At 41.3% G+C, this 19,855-nt stretch overlaps 1 protein-coding gene across 3 annotated transcripts in view; it reads left to right on the top strand.

Moving 5' to 3' along the window:
- Nucleotides 1-19,855, top strand: part of CDH4 (cadherin 4) — a 455,912-nt gene that overhangs the window by 409,074 nt on the left and 26,983 nt on the right. For all 3 annotated transcript variants that reach the window (XM_035548142.2, XM_035548145.2, XM_035548146.2), the window contains one exon: nucleotides 929-1,066. In XM_035548142.2, coding sequence (XP_035404035.1) covers nucleotides 929-1,066 — 138 coding nt within the window. The remainder of the gene's footprint in view (nucleotides 1-928; nucleotides 1,067-19,855) is intronic.

Here is a 19,855-nt window from a genome sequence, read left to right as displayed (position 1 = left end):
TGATCCCCGTGTCCCAGCTCGCAGCCATAATTACACCTTAGGCATCCAAAGCAAACCCTGCAGCTTCTCCTGCTTGTCCCCTCAAAACTTATCCGCTCTGCGAGCCCACAAACTGCAGGGCTTACCACGAGCAAGGTCCTGGGGGAGGAGGGGGGTTTAGCTTTCCTCCCAGCCACATGGATTTGGGCTGGATCCCTCCCTGGTCCTCTGCACATCTCTCTGGCTGCCCACGGAGGACGGGAGCTTTGCCTTCATATCTGCCTGTAAGAGCAACAAAGCTGGTGAAGGGACTAGAAAACAAGATTTATGAGGAGCAATGAGGGAATTGGGCTGTTTAGGCTGAAGAAGAGGAGGCTGAGGGGAGATCTCATTGCCCTCTACAACTACCTGAAAGGAGGTTGCAGTGAGGAGGGTGTTGGTCTCTTTTCTCAGGTGATATTCACAAATAAAGAGGCATTGCAGGGAGATGTACAAACATGCAAGATCAGGTGCTGCTCTCTCCTATTTTATTTTTTCAGGTTTGTTTTCCTATTGCATTAACATGCAGTCTAAGTGTCTTCCAGAAGAAAACACATCAAACACATGAAACAAACAAACACATGAAACATCAAACACATGAAACACATCAGCCAAGTTTTTGCTGGTTTTCGGAAGACACAAACTAACGTTGCTGAAAATGCTTAAAAATTAACAAAAACATCTGTTTCAACTAATGATTTCTGTATTTAAGATTTTTATTTTCCCATAGAATTGGTGATAACCTCCAATCTATGCAAAAATCCATTCAAAAATGTGATAGAAAATTTTATGTCTTCTTACTAACATTTTGAGTCCAACTAACTTCATAATAACTGCACTTGTGTATGGAAAATAAACCCAGGCATTTTACAGGCTGTATTTTTGTTTCTCTTCTTTTATTTTGCTCCAGAAAGTTCAGCAGTATATAGTCATTGTTCAAGCCACAGATATGGAAGGAAATCTTAACTACGGTCTCTCAAACACGGCAACTGCAATCATTACAGTGACAGATGTGAATGACAACCCACCCGAATTCACTACGAGCACTGTAAGTATCAATATATCAGCACAGCAATGCGTGGACACACAGCGTGTTTGGAATTCATGGATTTATGTATCAGTCGTCTCCCTTTGCTGGTTTGGCAGATAGGAGGAACTTGATAGATCTGTGGGACAAAGACTTTCAGGGGCAAAAAAAAGGGGGGAAAAAAAGAAAAGGAAAAAAAGAATGATCTATGAACTAGCAAAACTATTTGGCAACCAATTTCACTGAGGTACTAAAGGAGCTGAAATAATGTGGCAAACAGACTATGTCTGATTGCTCCGAAGAGGATACAGTTGTTTCACAGCAATTGGCTGTAGATATCTCAGAGTTATTATTACTTATGAGTGAAATCCTGAGCAGTAAGAGATATTTTGGGTTTAGTAGCTTGGATGCGATTTCAAAGAAGCAGTAAATACTCTAAATGGTAACAGTTATTTGGTAAAATTTGTATTACGCTGATAGCTCTAACAGATGTGTTTGTGTGTGCCAGCAGACATACTTCAGTACATCTGGTTTTAATCAGTGTAAGATCTTACTGAAATTAGTACAGTATTTCTCTATCCCATTCTTACGTGCTCCAAGTCTTTGTTATTTGGGAGAAAGTGGAAAAGATAAAGAGATTGCAAATGACAAATGATTAGAGTTGGTTAAGATAAAAACAAAAAGACAGAAGGAGAAATGATGTGGTCTGGTTCTTTCCAGCCTTCATAATACATAGAAATAGACATCCGAAACATGGATAGTAACCACAAAGGAGCATAGAGGTCTACATGCTAATAAATGAGAAATCATTGTGTAACCACTGTCTATATTCATATCAGGGACAACCAGGAGTGGTAAATGATGTATCTAAAACTGATACCAGATCGCTAAAAATACAGGAAGTCAAAACTGCATTGTGCTCATTTCACTGAATATCCTTTAAGGAATGCATTTATTATTTATATTATTCTGAATTTTATATTTTTATATAAAATATAAATATATATATTTTTTATATTTTTATATATATATAAATATATTTTATATATTTTATATATATTTTATATATGTATTTATATATATATTTTATATATATAATATATATAATATATATAAAAATATAATAATATATATATTATATTTAATTTTTATATTATTCTGAATTTTCATTCCATCTTACAGGATATGCAAATATTTATTCACATAGTGTCAGAGTTTCCCCTTAGTTACACCCATACAAACTATGAATGCGCAGCAGAACTCAAGGAAGTCGTGCAAAAGCCAACTTGATGCCACCATGGACCCAGATGGGTTCCATGCCAGCTTTGGGATCCTTCCATCAGGTCCATCACCATCAGGACCTGAGCTCTTGGTCATAGTGTGCTCGGTTCCTGAGCAGTGCCAGCCATTTCTGATGAAGTGACTAGGACCTAGATTCTCAGAAAAAGAGCAGCACTAAATTCCTCCTGAATGGGAGAGAAATGGGCACCCTACACATTTTCGGGTCTGGCCCTCAGCCTCCAGTCTGTTGCTGTTCCAGTGGGTAGAGCTTGGGTTTTACAACAGCACATGTGCTTCCTATCTGTCGTGGTGAACACAGAGAGCTTTGTATTGTGAAGCTGTCATTACATATCTCCTTACATATGATACATATGGTTGTGGAGAGCCGTAAAAATGCGATGCAGATCTTGAGCCATGTGGTCCTTTCTCCTGCCAGTATGGGATTGTTTTCCCTGTAAACTTTTGTAGTGGCTGGTCTTACACGGTTTGGCATCTCCCGGGCAATGGGACTTCCTACCACAACATGTGCTTGCTAATGTTGGGTGGGGGGCTTATTTTGCCAGGTAAATATCTCTTTAACCTTCATTTGAGTGAAAAAGGAATGACATCTAGTGGCCACATCATTTAAGCACAGGTTGTTCTGGATGACCCAGGTTGACCGATCCTTGGCTCCAAATGAAAGGTAGGAAGCGAAGTCTCGGGTAGTGCCTTCTGCAGGGCAGTATCCCTTCAGGTAGTGATCCACGTCTGAAGGGGATGTATTTTGAAGTCTCTCCAAAATGTTTTCCAAAGCTGAATCTGATGGAAGGTTAAGATAGTGGCAATTTGCTTTCAGGTGAATTCTAAGTATTTAATGTTTCAGTGTTTGTAAGACCTAGGAGGAATAAAAGGCATCAAGAGAATTACCCATAGGATTGTGTTAAATGGATCAGAAAATGTTACTCTTCCTCTAAGCAGGGTTGATGTGTACCATTATTTCTCTAATTTTAATCACTAAAGAAAGAGTTCTGCAAAGGCCAAAGGGCTTTATACAGTAGCACGGGGGACTTGATAAAGATTTGAAAACCAAGTATGCCTTACAATAATGTTTTCTGATTCTATGGAAACAAATATCTTTGATATACTCCCAGGTATAGTCAGGATGAATTTCATGTGAGTATGAAAGTGTAATACAGTTTTTCCCTGACTGGCACAGAGAACAGCATCAGGCTAATCAGTCTCTTTAAACCTAAGCTGAGTCTCTTTGCTGTCCTCAAATAGTCTGATCTGCATTTTAACACCTCTAAAAAAAGGCAAAAATCTCTTTCCAGAAAATTTACAGCTCTTGGAGGATAAGAAAACCCATGGTGTCTTTTAAAACTGGAGACTGTTTGGAGAGATACAGTATATTTTTATTTAAAATACTTCTGTGTTGAGATGCTGTTGTAAAAACAAAATAGGCTGAATAACTGAAATAATGGTTTGCTCTTGGAAAGTTGCCAGATGAAAGGAACTGGAGCAACTATATTCAGCTCTGAAGCACACAAAGGCCAACCCTATAGTGCTCCTAAATTACCTGTCATTCAGCCAGGGTGGTTTTAGACTTTATTGTTTCTGGATAAGAATGTCGCTCGGGAGGACACTGCTCCATGCTGGTGTCACAGCTCATGTGTTCAGCAGCAGGAATTAATGTTGCTGTGTAAAACTTAACAACAGGACAGGAAAGGGAAAAAACGGCCCCTGTGATGGTCAAGAAATTCAGATCACGTTGGTAGTCAGGCATGGCTGAGAAGGCTGCACACATGGACCAGGTAGAAGGCCAGACACAAGCGTATGAATGCCAGCATCGCACATGCAAGAGAGGGGATGGCCTGCCCAGGTGTTTTGTTTAACAGCCATCCAAAATACCAACTGGGCGGTGATCATGATATAGTGCTGGAGGAGAAGTCAAAAATGAGTAATAAAATCACACAGAAAGTCCTTAAATGTACGAATTAAAGATACTCAGATAAAACTCCGAAATGATTGTTTGCTTACATGAAAGTAGATTGATCTGTTTTTCATATCCTTTAGTACATTACATGAAAGGCCAGGGGAAGAAGAATCTTCACCATCTCACACAAAGGATTCTGAAGTTATAAGATGGAAAAAAAAATCACAGTCTGTATAGGAAATAATTCTGAGTTGAAGTCTGCTGCTAACACTAAGCCCAGTTCCCATAAGTGGACTCACGACCAGTTGTGGCCATCATGACCTGGCCTACCAGCATCAAAGCATGAGGCACTGGGGAATGGCAAGGATGAGGTGACCTCCCCTAGTCCTTTCCAGCTCTGATTTTTGTGATGGTGAATGCGTCCTCAATTTGCCTTGCTACTTGACCATGCTGAGAAGCATCAGAGAGCAGCTAACGGGGGGAAATGTCTCATGAGATTCTGCCACAGAGTGGGAAACAGATCTGTGCCAGAAGAGTGGAGCATCCTATGGTGCTGTAAACATCATAGACAGCTATTTTGGGCAATTTTAATGATTTAATGCAGGACAGTGACCCAGGGAATGCTCTTCTGGCTAGCTAAGGGACTTCAGCAGCCGGCTCTTTGTGCTGTGTTCTTCATGTGACTTTGCTGCTTGCAAAAATAAATGGAGGGAGTCAATTCTTCCCTCTGCCAAAGAGCAGTGGCATTAATTCTCCTTGGCGTGCCCAACCAGCCTGCGCCCCCAGGCTCTGGGTGGAACGCCTTGCAAAAGTTTCACCTCCCGTGACCAAGTTTTCCTTTTGGAGTGATTCGCTGCACTCATTCATTCTTGTGGCATTTTTGATGGGTTTGCACCTCCCAGATCATCAGCTGGTATAAAATAGTAAAATTTTAACTGGTCTGCATTGCAAAGACCTTGTAGCAAGTTTCACTGGGAAACTTGCTCCCTAACTGCTACACGATAAAGATACCGGTATCAGCATGCCCTCCGCTACCCAAAGTCCCTGCTACTCATAACAGGGTCATGTCCTCTGACACTTATCGATGTAGAAATTCCTCTGCCTCCCTTCAAATATTTATCTCCTGTGTGCAGGCGAGTTGCGTTTTCTCCACATTAATATAGATCCATGGCTGAGCCTCTGGCCAGATGCTCGCCTCAGATACAGAGAAGGCACAGTGAAATTAGTGTTGGTGTTTCAAAGATTAAACATCAGCTGAGACAGAACAACGCTGGATACTCAGGTGAGATTTTATGCAAGGGGGAGGCATGTTTTGGCTTGTGGTAGGAACACCTTTAATGTCAATGAAATCTTTAGCTCCTCTCAAGCAGGATGCCCTTTCCGGTCTGACCCATCATACCATTAATAGCCATCCAAGGGTTTCCACTTTATCTAAGGAAATGTATAATCAGAGGGGAGGAGAAGTAAAAGGAATCCATGCCTACACTTGACTCTTACAAAGTCTATTTTTATCGTATTCAATCAGGAACAATCAGGCACAGAGAGGAGACGCAGATGAATTTGCATGATCAGACTTCTGTGTCTTAAATGTTAATTAAAAGTTATTTTAAATTTGCCTACTGTGCAGAACTTGTTTTTATAGTAGCCCGTGTAAGGGAAATATTATTTCACAGGGCTGAAGTGCTCATGATTAGTTGAGCTTGTGGATTCTTGGGAAAACCTGGCTGGCAATCAACCTCTCCTTTAAACAAAAAAAAAAAAAAAAGGGGGGGAAAAAGAAACTGGGCTATTCAAGTTCTTTAAGCTCCTGAGCCTTAGGAGGTCTTATTTAAAGCTACTTTAAAATTTGCCCTTTGGCACTGCTTTGAGAATCTTCTCTTGCAAGGCTGAACCCAGTGGCGCATATTTTAAAGCATCCTCTCTCTAGGACTGCCTTCACTGCCACGCCACCTCTCGGGCTCATCTCCCATTAGGAACAGGTCTGAAGGTTTAGGACCGGACCGTCAGGCAGTGCTGAGTCTTGTGGCCTGGGCAGGCAGTCTGGTCAAAGGCTGGGCATGAAAGCAGAAGAGCCAGTACAGAATAACTCCATGCTCAGAGAGATGCTCATCTCCTAACAGAAGGGGCCATGTCGCTGGGTAAGGTTAATCTGTTTGCAAAGTGGATCTGGCTTATCAGTGGAGGAACAAACACTTGTTGCGAGTGCATCACGAAAAGCAGTCCTTGCCAGTTTTTAACTGAGCTATTTAATTACTAGTGTCAGATCAGGCTGATCTTGGAGGTGGTAACCTGGCTCACCCAGGACGGGATCAGTCAGCAATGAGCTCGGTGCCTCATGAGCAAAACGACAGAGAAGAGTCCCAAGTTGAAAGGGCTTCTGTTATTGGCAGTGCACTGCCAAAAATTTCTGACCTTTGTCTCTGCAGGTATTTTGGCTCCTCAGCGCACTGTGGAAAATGTTATTGAGCCCACTCTGGGAAATGTTTTGAAATTTGAAAGTGAAGCAGGATCTCAGGACATAGTGGGTGCACTAACATTGTCCTTTACTGTAAATAGTTCTTCCTTCTCCCGTTTCAATGTTTCCTTCCCATTTTGTCCCCGGTCTGCACCCTGATACACTAGTGCACAGCATTTTGTGATGCTAAACAAGCCAAGCTCCTCCAGACCCTTTTTACATCACAGCTTTCCATTCCCGTGGTTATCTCAGCAACCCTGCTGTGCACCAGGCTCTGCTCAGATTTCTTATTTCTTTCTTTTGACCAGATTTGTATATAATAGTCCAGATGAGATTTTCAGTGTCTTAAACAAGAGTTCTTCTGCTCTGCAAACTTACCAAAATTCTGGAAAAGCAAACAAAAGCAAGCCAAAATCTCATTCCTTCCTCTATGTGTATTTGTTCTCATGTTAACACTGAAGACAAAATACAGCCATGCATCAACCAGAGAAAGAACAAGACTGTCCAATATTGCAGAAATTGCTGACTTGAGCTGTAAAAATATGATGACTTCTTTTCAAGTGGCAAAGAATTGAGAAAATGCTTCACCTGGTCTCTAGCTCCCTGAGTTGAATCCTGCTGAGCTCTGTCTCTAACAGTGACTTCAGAAATAGCAAGTGCCAGAGAAACCCCTCAGTTTTTCATTCAGGTTAAAAAAATACTGATTTTCAAATTGCTACAGTGCAAAAATGTAAATAGCCCTAGTTTGGAGAAATAATATTAAATGGCCACAGGAAACCAGAACAGGAAGCCTAGTAAGCCTGCTAGTGGTTTGGGGTTTCCTAAGCACATTTATAGCCAGATGTACCAGGAAGCATTCAGTACATGTGAGCATTATGAGAAATCCCTTTTACATACATGCTAGTGTTTTACAAATTGATCTTATGCTGTGAAGGGAGAATCCAGTAGGAACGGGATTTTGGTAGGTTCCCACAGAGAGAAGAACAGACCAGGATGGTCCAAATTGGACCAAGGAGCATCCTAAAGAGAGGTCTTAACACACCCAATGCAGGGAAAATCAGTGGACTTGGGCAGTTAACTACCTCCCACGGTCTGGGCATGTGTCCAGATGTGGAAAAGATCAAGGGCTTAAATCCTGAGCACCACGTACCGATTTCCCAGCACAAGGACTAACGCTGCCGGTGTGGCAGGGACCCAGTGCCTCTGCCCCTTTGGCTCACGCAGTGCCTGTCGTTACACCTGTGCCATTCGGTGACATTTGGATATAGATTAGCCTGCACGCCACAGTATTTTAAAATCATCAAAATGCCCATGGCATAATTTAGAGGCAGTTGTCACAGGAGCCAGAAATCAAGGTGAACAGCACAGGTCATGGCTGGCAAGGGGAAAGACCTAATACCACGGTGAGAAAATTTAACAGGACCGCGTTGTTTTACAGCTAAAAACAAACCCAGGAGTTCGGTACAGTCCTGCAGACAGGATTTATTGTTAAAAATCAATTGTGCTTTCATGGAAAATCCCAGGTGACTGCCGTTTGCTTGCTATTTTCCAATCAAAATGAAGCTCAGCCGAACTACATGGTAAAGCTTGGGCTGTTATAGAACTGTCATCTTCTAACTGAAATAAATTATTATATTCAAGTGAATCCAATATGCCCAGTAGCATTTGAGTACATGAGTATCTACCTAATTCTGTGTGCATTTCAATTAAATACATAGTCAGTGAAGTCTAAAAACTACAAATCAGTTTGCTTCTCCTAAATAAGAATTCGGTGTTCATAAATTGAAATGGGCTTTCTGCTTCTCATTACATTTTGGGTCCTGATGAAAGCCATTGCTTATTGTCATAAAACAAAGAATTAGAATAAGGATTTTGGGTCAAGAGGTAGCAGTAACAAACAGAAAAACAAAAATTGTTCTTTATTCCTTTCTGATTCTATGATTTTATGATTCTTGTCTCAGCCTTACCCAGGACTCACCACGCTAATGTCAGGAGGCTTTGCTGCCACAGACAGGCAGTTTAGCCTTGGTTAGGAAAGCAGTAACACTGTGGTGGAAATTACTGACAGCATGACCTGCCTTTTGAATCACCTGGCCTTCGGATGTGAGTCCCAACCTAACTGCAAAGCCTGCCCATCAGTGCCCAGGAGCTGTGATGGCCACACGGTTTTCATTCTGATAAGGACTGAGGGAGAGCCTCGCCTCAGGGTGCAGGTTTTACAGCTTGGCACAATCCCTTGGGACAGTTTCAGGAAACCTGGTAGTTTGTCCTGCTGAAACCTCACCCCTCCTTCTTGCTCAGATTTCTGCACAGGTGCAAGCTGTGACTGCTGGGGCTGAGCACCCTTGGGTGGGTCCAGGGGTGGTAGGAGCCGAGGGCAGAGGGCTGCTGGTGCCCTCTACCCTCTTGAGGTGCCTGGAGACCCTTTCAGTGCCTTGCTCTGGAAGACAAACCATGATGCATACTCTGTTGTGGATACTCAACTTCTGCTCTTTATTTTATCACCTTTCATCTATAATGAAAGTCATTTCTCACTTTATGAGAAAACAGTAATTCCCCGTGTCTTAAGGAAAAGAACATCAGCCTCTTCTGTGATTTCATCAGCGTAGCATATGACAGAAGGGATTGAAATAACTTTAAGACTACTTAGGGTAGTCTACAGGATGGATAGATAGGTACAAAGATGTATGTATACAGATACACAGAGATAAATATACATGTAGCTAGATTCAAAGCATAGATAGATACTGATATGATGTGAACAGTCATCAATGAAATCCAAGTCCCTGCTCCCAAATAAATTGTGGTTATGTGAATTATTCCATTACATTGTGGGGGTATATATGCATTTATTAAAAGAATGTGGTCTCCTTGATAGAAGTCTCTAACTAATAGACTCCATTAATCAAAACCTAAATTTACAGTGGCTTTTGTTTTGTTTATTTCCTTTCAGTACATTCATTTTCAAATTATCACCAGATTAATCATCTACAATACTTTAAACCAACTGCCATTTGGTGCAACAGTTCTGGTTCTTCTCCATTACACTGAGCATTAGTTCTTAAGGCATAGTTCAAGGCTCTGTTTAGCCTGATTCTGTCCTGAATCTAACTGAAATCAGATAGATTCTTCCTTGTAAATGGGTCAGTCACACAGAAAAAACATCCAATGTAATCTTAAGATTGAAAAAAAAAAGACGGAAAGAAAGAAAAAGGAAAAAAAAAGAATATAATTTTATTTCTCTTCATTGATACCTGCCTGGTGGTTAAAAGAAGGATTAAAATGAGGTCATTAAACTTTCCTTGGAGACAAGCCCCAGACCTCAGTGGTAATATGATTAATCAAATATAAAAGTGAAGCTACCCTGAATGAATAACTCATTTTTATAAAATATCTAATTACTGAAATGTCGTCTGCTGCAGAAAAAGAAGGGGGGGGAAATTAATTGCAATAACAATTCAAGAAGATAAAGTTTTTCTGAATTAGGTCTACACAAGAAGCTAAATTGAGTTGATTAAGTAATTTTGGTTTCAGGAACACCCTTGATGGAAGTTAGTAGTAATGAATTTTTCAGACCTTGGAGTTTAAATTGCCAACGACCAGTGAGTTAAAAAATGGGGACGATAGTTTCATTACAGATTTCAATTTTCTGTCAAAAAAAAAAAAAAAGGAACATTAAAAAAAAAAAACGCTCTATTGGTCTCTCTCAAATTGGACACATGTACTGCTTGGTGTAAAATCAAGAATAATGCCACCTCCGCTCTCTGTACAAGAGAGCACAATCTCAGCCAATTACAGCTACAGCAGCACCCAGGGGGCAGAGCCCACGGTGCTGCTCGTTTTTTGCTCCCCAGCACGTAAGTGGTCAAAATCCAGAAATTACGGCACAGCCTCTGTGCCTGCATACCTCGTAAATATATTCCCACCTGTAATATATGGCTCTGCGCTCTCCTTTCCTTGTGGTGCTTGTAGGAAGCTGTTGTTAATGGGATGAGCAGCGCATGCATATCCATCAGCAGCAGCGTGGTAATACGTAATAATTTGTTTGGACGTTTAAGCCTCCTGCCTGCTGTTTTGCTGCTTCGTACGGTCAGGTTAATATTGTCAAAACACAAGCAAGAGCTGTTCACTGGCAAGAGCACCCCCAACCATGCGGTATGACACCACACATCAGCTCTCCCTTGCCGTCACCCATCTGTCATGAGCCCCTTCATTTGCCGCACCTGGCAGAGCTGTATCTCCTGGTGGGGTGTCTCATTCAGCAGTGACTTCTCTCCTCCTTCTCCCTCCCTGTTTAATGTGTATGGGGTCTGGAGCGGGAAGGTGTAGACCGCACCCCCAACCCATGCCTTCTGTACCAGGAATTATGGGCATGACACAATCCGCAGGGTCAAGCAACATCTCTGCAGAAAATCACCTACCCTTCCTGCTCTGTGCCGTGCTGGAAATCCCTGTGTTCTCCGCTGCCTGGTACGTACACATTGATTAGAGACCATTCCTGTGCATCAGTCAAGCTAAAACTTCAAGGAGAAAATCAGACATTAATGCTCCTATATCTACCCGTACCAGCAATTTTTTTCCCTAAAATCTATCTGTAATGTCTCTCTCAGATCGGAAGGATCTTTCATAGACTCTGTACCTCTTTCTGCCTTGGGATGAATACCCAAATCCTAATTCTCCTCCCGAGCCCAGCCCTGAAATCAGAGGGCACAATTCGGTTGCCTGAGTGCAGCCAGCCAGCACCCAGGGGTCCTGGTCGGACAGGACATCCAGGCAGCCCTGCCAGGTACACCTCTGTGTCTGCCAGGTGTCCCAGGCAAATACCTGTTGGAAGTGGATTATTTCATATCTTAAAAGTACACACCGTCGCAGGCACTGATGCAGGTCTGAGAAATTTAAACGCATTTTGTAACTCCGTCATTGCAAGGAGCTGAAATAAATCCCCTTCTGGAGCTGGCTAACTTTTTTGGGTCGGCAGGTTTTTAATTCCTCAATACTCTGTTGCCTTAAAAACAGTTGCTTCCAAGGGGTGTCATTTTAAGAGGATATGTATCTGGAATTTCATTAAGCACGTTTTGGTTATGAAATCTTTAGTGACATACTAAAAAAAAAAAAAGGAGATTTAGCAAAGGATTTGACAGTGCTGTGAGTTTTCTCTTATCAAATATTTCTAACTGTCCAGGATGCCTTAACACTTTCCAGCCGTAGAAGAAAGGGTCAGAACACAGACTGAAGCGAGAATTAAAAACAGAGGAAGTTTGAAAGATTTCATGCAGTTTTTTGAGCATCATGGAGTTTTTCAAACTGTTCCTGCTTTGTGCAGGAACATTTTAATTGCCAAAAAAATAACAGAGAAGAAATAATGTTTTCCTTCCTAAATTTACAAGGACCCACCATCCTCCCGTTTCTCACTGCGCTCCTTTTCTCTGTTATACAGGCTTCGACTTCCCTGTACTGAACAGCTCTCCTCTCTTTTCCAGTGAGAAGTCTTTCTCATGGCAAGTCTGATGAATTACACAGCATTTAATTTAGTCTTCATTCTGTGCTCTGAATTACTTTAAGCAGGCGGGCATGCGTTTTTCTGTTGTTTCTGCCTGATTTTAGCGACTCTGGGGCTGTGCTGCTGCTGCAACTGTCAGCTTTTGTCTGCAAACTGCAGGGACCCTTCAGCAACCCCTGCAGCGCAGAGATGGTGCATTTCGGGGTGTGCTCCGACCTCCTGCCTTCCAGACCACGGGGCTGACCAGAGCATAGCGCATCCTCCACTCCTGGTCACCTTCCCCTAGAAAGCACAGCACAGGGAAGCAGATGGGGGACCCACAAATCTCCCTGCGAGCAGAAGGTCTCAGCCCCACTGATAGGTAGTGCCTTTACATTTCACTCAGCAGTAACAATATAAAGACCATCCGTGGCATCAGCTCAGTAAGTCACGACTTTAAACCACAGTAGTAGCACTTTTAAAATAAAACCCATTCTTCCGTGCCTTTCTCCTACAGGGATGCTGTGTCTGATCAGGAACCTTGTTTATGACCAGCCCTTGTGGGTTTTGCAGCACCTGATTGTGGAGTTCAACGCTAGTCATTAAAAAGTTAAAAAAAAAAAAAAATTCCTTGGTATGCTAATTCTGAGACTAATCTGGAAACAACAGAGATTTCAATTGTAACACAGAGAAGGTTTGAGGTGAAGTCATCAGGCAGTCTGACTGAGCTGTGCTACGCAGGAAACTTGTTAAAAATCTCAATACCAGGATTATGGTGTGCATAAAAAATTCAGTTTCAGTACTCTTAAAATTCTCTCTCTCCCAAATATCCATTTTCAGATCCCAAAGGCACAAGAGCAGCTTTTATATGCCCTAAAATTTGAAAAAAATAAATTTAAAAAATTAAATTAAAAACTCATTATTTTATTATGAAGTGGGCAGTTAATAAGAAAATCCTAAACCAGATTTATCAGCTTAAGGCCCTTCTTTATGAAACTTCATTACAGGGGCCTGAATTGAAACATTCTCTTCTATACACATTTCACCAAAAAATACAGGTCAGGCCTGTGAAGTACATTTTGCTCACTTAGAAGCTTAATGCTGTCACGCCATTTTTGTCAGTCTGGTTCACATGTAAATCGGGAAAAATGCATTTTCAAGGTTTTGTTCAAAACAGTGCAGTTATTTTCTGCTTTGGGCTTTGAAGAAAGAGAAAGACATTTGAGACCTGACATTCCAACAGATTAAATAATTTCACCTGCTTTTAAGGAAATTTTTTATTTTAAAGAACTTAGGCAGGAAATTGGGACACATATGACCATCAGGTCACTTCAGAAGTGTTCATAGTTACGTGCCTAACTGCGAGCACGGGGAATTGAGCACGCTGGCTACTCCTGTATGGCTGCAAGTCTCTTCTCACACATATGAAGTATGTTCGGGTTCCTCCGTTGAAGCCAACACATTGCAGAGCCTGGGGAAGAGCAGCGCTGGTTATCCAGCTCATCCCCCATGGGGTGCCCACCACACACAGGGTTCACTGCCAGCCCTCCTCTCTTGAAGCTTTTCCATAGCTCAGCAGATATCATAGAGCTACGACACAACACAATGGGGGAGGCCAAAAGACTGATCTGGGCTGACCAAATGGACTTGTCAAGTGGCACATGAATTCATGATGTTCTCAGGATCCCGACCCAGCCCAGATACTCCAGCACCAGTTTTATGCCCGTGAGACACAGGCAACTCACGTAGCCTGCAGTGCTGCTGCTAAAGGGAAGCATAGGGCTGTCGGCTGTTGTAAAGCACTGATGTATCTGTGCAAAACTGTTTTATTATTTAAATGTACACATTTCTTTAAGAATGCACCTTTTGTAGGCAGTTCCAGCTGTTTTAAAATCTATGCCTTTTTTTAAAAGATAGCATTGCTAATTACGCCTGACAATCAAATAGTCTCCAGAAAGGTATCAGCTACCTTTTCTTACTGTTCATGCTGTAGGCAAGAAACAAAGGTATGTTAGGCAAGAAAGCAAATTAAATGTTCAAAGGATTCTTGTCTAAAACTTGAAAATAAAAGGCTGTGCTATCAGATCAGAATTTTAACATATACTGTTTCCATTGGCTCCTGAGATGATAAAATCTTTTATGGTTGAGTATAACCATTGTTAAAGGTCACTGTTGCAAAGGCTACATCATTTAGATGAGTTGAGATCCCATTTTGGATAAATTCACAATTTTTCTTCCTAACAAGGAGATAGTATCAGGATTTGAATGTACAAGAGTGCTTGGTTACAGATTAAAGGCTTTTGTGTTCTGGAAACCACACTATGCCAGATTTCATGAGTTTCAGTGAGACATGCAAGTCCCAAAAGTCAAGTAGTTTGATTAAAGTGGTTCTTTATAGCCTTTGAAATACAGATAAAGTACAACTTTCCTACACGGGGTTAATGTACTTTTTTTTTTTTCCTTGACAAGGCTATATGCCTTTCCAAGGACTTAATTTTAATCTCTTTTTAAACCTTTCATAAGAATGTTGTAAAAAGCTCCTTTGTGTTGTAATGCATTTTTATAAAATATCTAAATTTCTATGCAAACTTCGAGCCTCATTCCATAAGATATATGTATCTGGAAATGGCTATCTTACAGCAGAGTAGTGTCTTGTGTCATCATTTCTCTGGCATCTTTTCAGACTGTCACAGGAATGTAACATCTGATAATGAAGAAAATTAGTGCTCATTGTCAGACATGCAAACTTTTTTTTTTTTTAATATCCTTTTACTATTGCGTGCTCTTGTCTCTGAACTGCTGGCATGTACTCGAAGAGTCTTTGAACCAAGGTGAAAGCTAGACCTGCACGTTCCTTCCTCATGCCAGAGATGCTGAAATGAGAGGGTTTTCATCTGCTGCTTCTGAAAGAAAGGATATTACTTTCTTCTCCTCTGTTACTGCATTGTCTTCATATTCAAAGAGTAAATCTTTTAATTTAATTCAAAACTAGTCATTACTCATGATTTTGAAAAAATTACACCTGTAAAGAAAAAGCCCAAAGCTAGTGGTTGTTGCCAGCTACAGACACCAAGTGGATGCTGTCTGCACCCCATCATAGGATCATATTAGAAGTGTGAAAGTTTAGGGCTCGCTTTCGTGTTTCTAACTCCTTTTGTTCTTCTTTTTTAAGATCTGTTATCAAGTGTTCTTGTAGAACCTTTCGGTAAGCAAGCCTGGCCCCACCACACCATGTGTAGAGCCTTGCCCCCAGGTTGGAGAGCTCCTTTGCAGGCATGGGGGGAATTTTAGTGGCATGAGCTGCTGAAGATGAAGGCAGAACTTCCAAAAGTTGGTGAGATGGTTGTCATGCCCTCGGCTGCATGAGGCTGACTCCGGCCAGACCACAACAAACCAGTGCCTACAGCCTCAGCAGTTCATTTCTGATTGAGCTCTGTGACTGCTGGGCCTCATACCAGTGGAGAAAAACTGTGAGCTGGCAGGAGTGCGTTGGGCTTTATAGATAACGTTTGGGGAAACATTTGCCACATGGCATTTAACTAGTCTGAAGTTATATATGTGTGCGGGGATTGACTGTGGAGTAGACCCAAATGAGCATGGAGTTGAACCAGGGATGTTGCGGTGCAGGGTCTGCTGTGGGCATGAACCTGAAAAAATCAACAGCAAACACAGGGGCTTGCTGCCTCCAAAATGCAGAGCCGGACACTGAGCTGCTTCAGAAAACCATGCAGACTTCGGCACTTAGAAGACAATCGTCATTCAGGAGCACACAAGAGTAGTTCTTTAATGAAATGTGATTAAGAAATTCACATTTCAAAATCAATTTGCATGCGAAGTGTGGTTGACTTTATGTATCAGATCATTTTTTCAGAATACGGAGTTTCAAGTGCATTTGTTGCCTCTTTTGCACCATGGCCAAGGTGGAGGAAGAACCTGGAGTTCGGTGTATTGCTGTCACAGAAACTGATAGCCCAATGCGACTGTGCAGCGTAGATTGGGCAGGATAACTTGCAGACCTAGTACAGTCATCCATACAGCAAACAATATTGGAAATTAAAGGTCAGAGAATTGATAGAAAGGCTTAAGAAAACAGCAATTAGGCATCTAGGAAGAAAAGCTAAATTACCAGTAGTAGGAGTAGGGGGAAAAAAAAAGAGGATTATTGATCTAAATATCAAGTTGGCAGATACACAGAGTACAATCTAGAGGTTTTTTACACCTCTGGGCTTATTCAACCCCCACAATAAAAAATGCAGGCCTATAAAGATGGAATAAGAAGCAATCAATTAGGTTGGCATTTGCTTGTTTCCATGCTGCAGCTGGGCAGGCACATCACAATTAATGATTTATTAGGAGATTTTCGCCTTTTTTTCCATTTTACACAGATTGCTGCAACCAGACTGCAGTGGCTTATTAATTTGCATGCTATTCAAGCGTCTTTGTTAAATATCATGTGGAAAAGGTAAACATTTGGCTCACACACCAACACTTCAATGGGAGGATGTCACAGTTTACGTAGGCAAATGCAGCCTGGCATGCAGCTCTGGGCGTTGGGTTCCCCAGCTGCACCTTGCAAAGGTCTCTCAGGTCCCAAGGGCTTGCTGTGTTATGGGGTGGCCCAGCAGCAGAAGGCAGTGAGAGATGGACACCCAGTGCCACATGCCCACGTGTGCTTGTGCCCTCTCCTATGGGCTTCTCTCTACCTAGGGGGCCCAGAAAGAAGAAGTAACACTTTGTGGTAATTATAGCTGTCCAGGGAAGGACTCATAATCTTATATGAGAATGAAGATGCCCTTATTCTTCTAAGTGAATCCATAGCTATAAGTGACAAAACACTCTATGCTTCTATGCAATCCAGATTTCATAACCTGCTTCTGCCTATAACAAATTTTGTGTCGTCATTAGCAAACGCAACAAAAAAAAATCTTTCTTGCAGCTGCTTATATGGACAAGTCATTGCTTTCACAGCTTTTTGTCAAAAACAGCTAGGAAAAGGTATGAACATTGGAAAAAAAGGAATTTCCTTTAGAAGAAAGCCTGAAAAATTGTCTCTGTATTCGTCTATCTCAATTCAACACCTTTCCTAGGAGTGGCTGCAGTGAGCTAATTGGTTTTACTCTGCTGTGCATGGCTTCACAGCCCAGGCTCCAGATTTATAGCACAAAGTCAAGTCACTGTGTGAATTCATCATTTGTCCCCCCACATCAATCCCTGTCTCTTCCTGAGTGATACTGGTCTGCGTGTTTATATGCTGTCAAACACTGAGTGAGACAAAAGACAAACTCAGGAATTAAACAATTTTAGTAGAATCTGATGCAACCAGAATATCAGAATGAATTATTACCTTTTCAGCAAGACACGAGTTCAGACAGGTCAGCTCTAGAGGAATGAGAGAAAGACTTTTGCCAGCACATGCTTTTATGGTAAAAGGGACAAAAAAGACACTACAGAATTTAAGAGTTTAAAAGCATACAAGTTCAGAACAAATTCTTATCTCAGAAGGGAAACAGAGTGTGTAACAATCAGCCATAGAAATCCTTGCGAATGGTCTTTAAAAAAGCACTCTGGAAATTAAGGACTTCAAATGCAACAAGTGAAAGTGAAGCCAAATGAATTACAGGGGAATACGAGTAAATGCTACAAGTATAGGTCAAGTGGTGTTTTATCAATCTTGTGTTTACTCCAGCAGCTCCTGCGTTGCCCATTGTTTTACCTTGTTTGAATAGATATGCTTCTCTTTATTTAAAATCAATTGTAATCTTATGAAAGAAAACTTACAGCAGAGGGAATGCTGTAAAGCAGCACAGTGAAAAATGGCATTGTTCATTATCCTAAATTACTCCAAGGTAGGGAGGGAATGATATTAAAGAAGTGTGGGTAGCTCTGAGCTGCCATCCTTCCTTTAGCAAATGTAATTTAATGTCATTACTTAATTTTATTAACGGTAAAGACAATTGTGGACAATGCATGTTACAGCATTTACTTACACTAATGATAGTGGGGGAGTGTTAGCAGGAGGAAAGATGGGCTACATTTTGGATTCCCAGTAGCTGCTGATCCAAAGATGATAAAAAGTTGTTCTCTTGTTTGTGGTGCATCTCTCCAAGATTTGCTTTTTGACGTGCATAGCTTTGGATGGGTCTTTTGATTCTTGAGTAGGTATTGTTGTCATCAGAAAAATATTTAGCTTTATGAGCATAATAGACAATATTTACCCTTAGTGCTGAATAGAACTAAAAGAACTAATGCCTAGTAGGCATTACAACTGGATCAGCTCCTGGATTCCTCAGTATATGCAGAGCATTTTGATCTTTACACTAATAGAAAAGCTTTATAGAGGGCTATGATCTTCCTCTAGGCTTTATATTGAGATGTCCTTGTGGACTTATAATTTTGGTTTTGTACCTCCTACATTTAAAATATGTCTTTACTATATTGCTACAGGCCAAAAACAGGTGTTGTGATGGCTTTTACAAAAAGCTGCTCTAAAGTCTGGTGGCAAATGTGTGGTATTTTTCCAGGTGACCCAAACTCATTGGCAACACCTGGATTATGATCTACTACAGGTGTTCAGCAGCCTGCAAGTCTGGTCCTCTTAAACGTCTTAGGTAGAGCTTTTAGCTTGCTCTTAACGAATTAATCCTGTTTGGTTCTGCAAGACGTAAGCCTAGCAGTGGTGGACAAAGAACTGTGGGCCAAGGTCAGAGATTTGAGATAGATGCATAGAGTGCTAAAATCCTTTGAAATTACAACCAATATGATACCTTGATGTTAGCAGTGCCACCATCTCCTAGAAGAGAGTGGAGGCTCATCAACTTGTCATTGCTGGCATGCTATACAACATAAACTTCGTGTAATAGGCAATAACTAGTGTGGATTTAGTAAGAGACAATCCTACTTAACTAGTCTCCTTGAGTTCTGTTGAGCAGGATTCAGAAAAAAAATGGTAATAGGAGTGTACCTCTGACATAATCTAATGGATTTTTCAAAAGGCTTTTGATAAATTTCCATATAAATTTTCCCCTGCTTAAGCTGTGTGCCACAGAGATTCCAAATTGGTGAAGAGAATGGGTAAAGAACCAGTGAAATCATGGGAAATAAAGAGACAAGAAGAACTGTAGCATGTGCTGGAACTAGAATTATCTCGCAGCTTCCCACTGTTCTTCCCCACCACTCAGCATGGCTGGAAAGAGATGCCATCTGCATTCGCTAACAAAAACTTGTTTAGGACAGGTGCATACCAGAAAAGAGGGCAAAATGCCATTCAAGATACCACTAAAGGGCAAATTTAAATCTACATTAACATAGGGCAGATTGAATATTTTTCCTGGCAGAAGTGCAATAATGTATACTAAATATAAGCACACAAGCTGAAGGACTCCAAAGGATGGGTATGGGTTAGTACTGGAAAGGGACTCTTGTGCTAACAAAGGAATGATTTATTATCATTTACATAACCTGGCATTTGTGCACACCAAAGGCCAAATTTTCAAAATGCTCTGCTCCTGCAGTTTGGGGCCAGGCTTTCAGTTGCAGACTTAGAGCCAGCCGCTCCCATCGTTTCCCCAGTGTTTAATTTGCCATATGTCAATCAGAGTGTTGATTTGCAAGTGCTGATAATAGGCAATGTTGAGGGATGAGCACATTTGAAAATTTGGGAATGTGTCTTACTGGCAGCTTCTG

The sequence above is a fragment of the Cygnus atratus genome, chromosome 16, assembly GCF_013377495.2.
Source record: "Cygnus atratus isolate AKBS03 ecotype Queensland, Australia chromosome 16, CAtr_DNAZoo_HiC_assembly, whole genome shotgun sequence".
NCBI classification, from domain to species: domain Eukaryota; kingdom Metazoa; phylum Chordata; class Aves; order Anseriformes; family Anatidae; genus Cygnus; species Cygnus atratus.
Note: the sequence above shows the minus strand (reverse complement) of the source record. Positions and strands in the feature narration are given on the sequence as shown.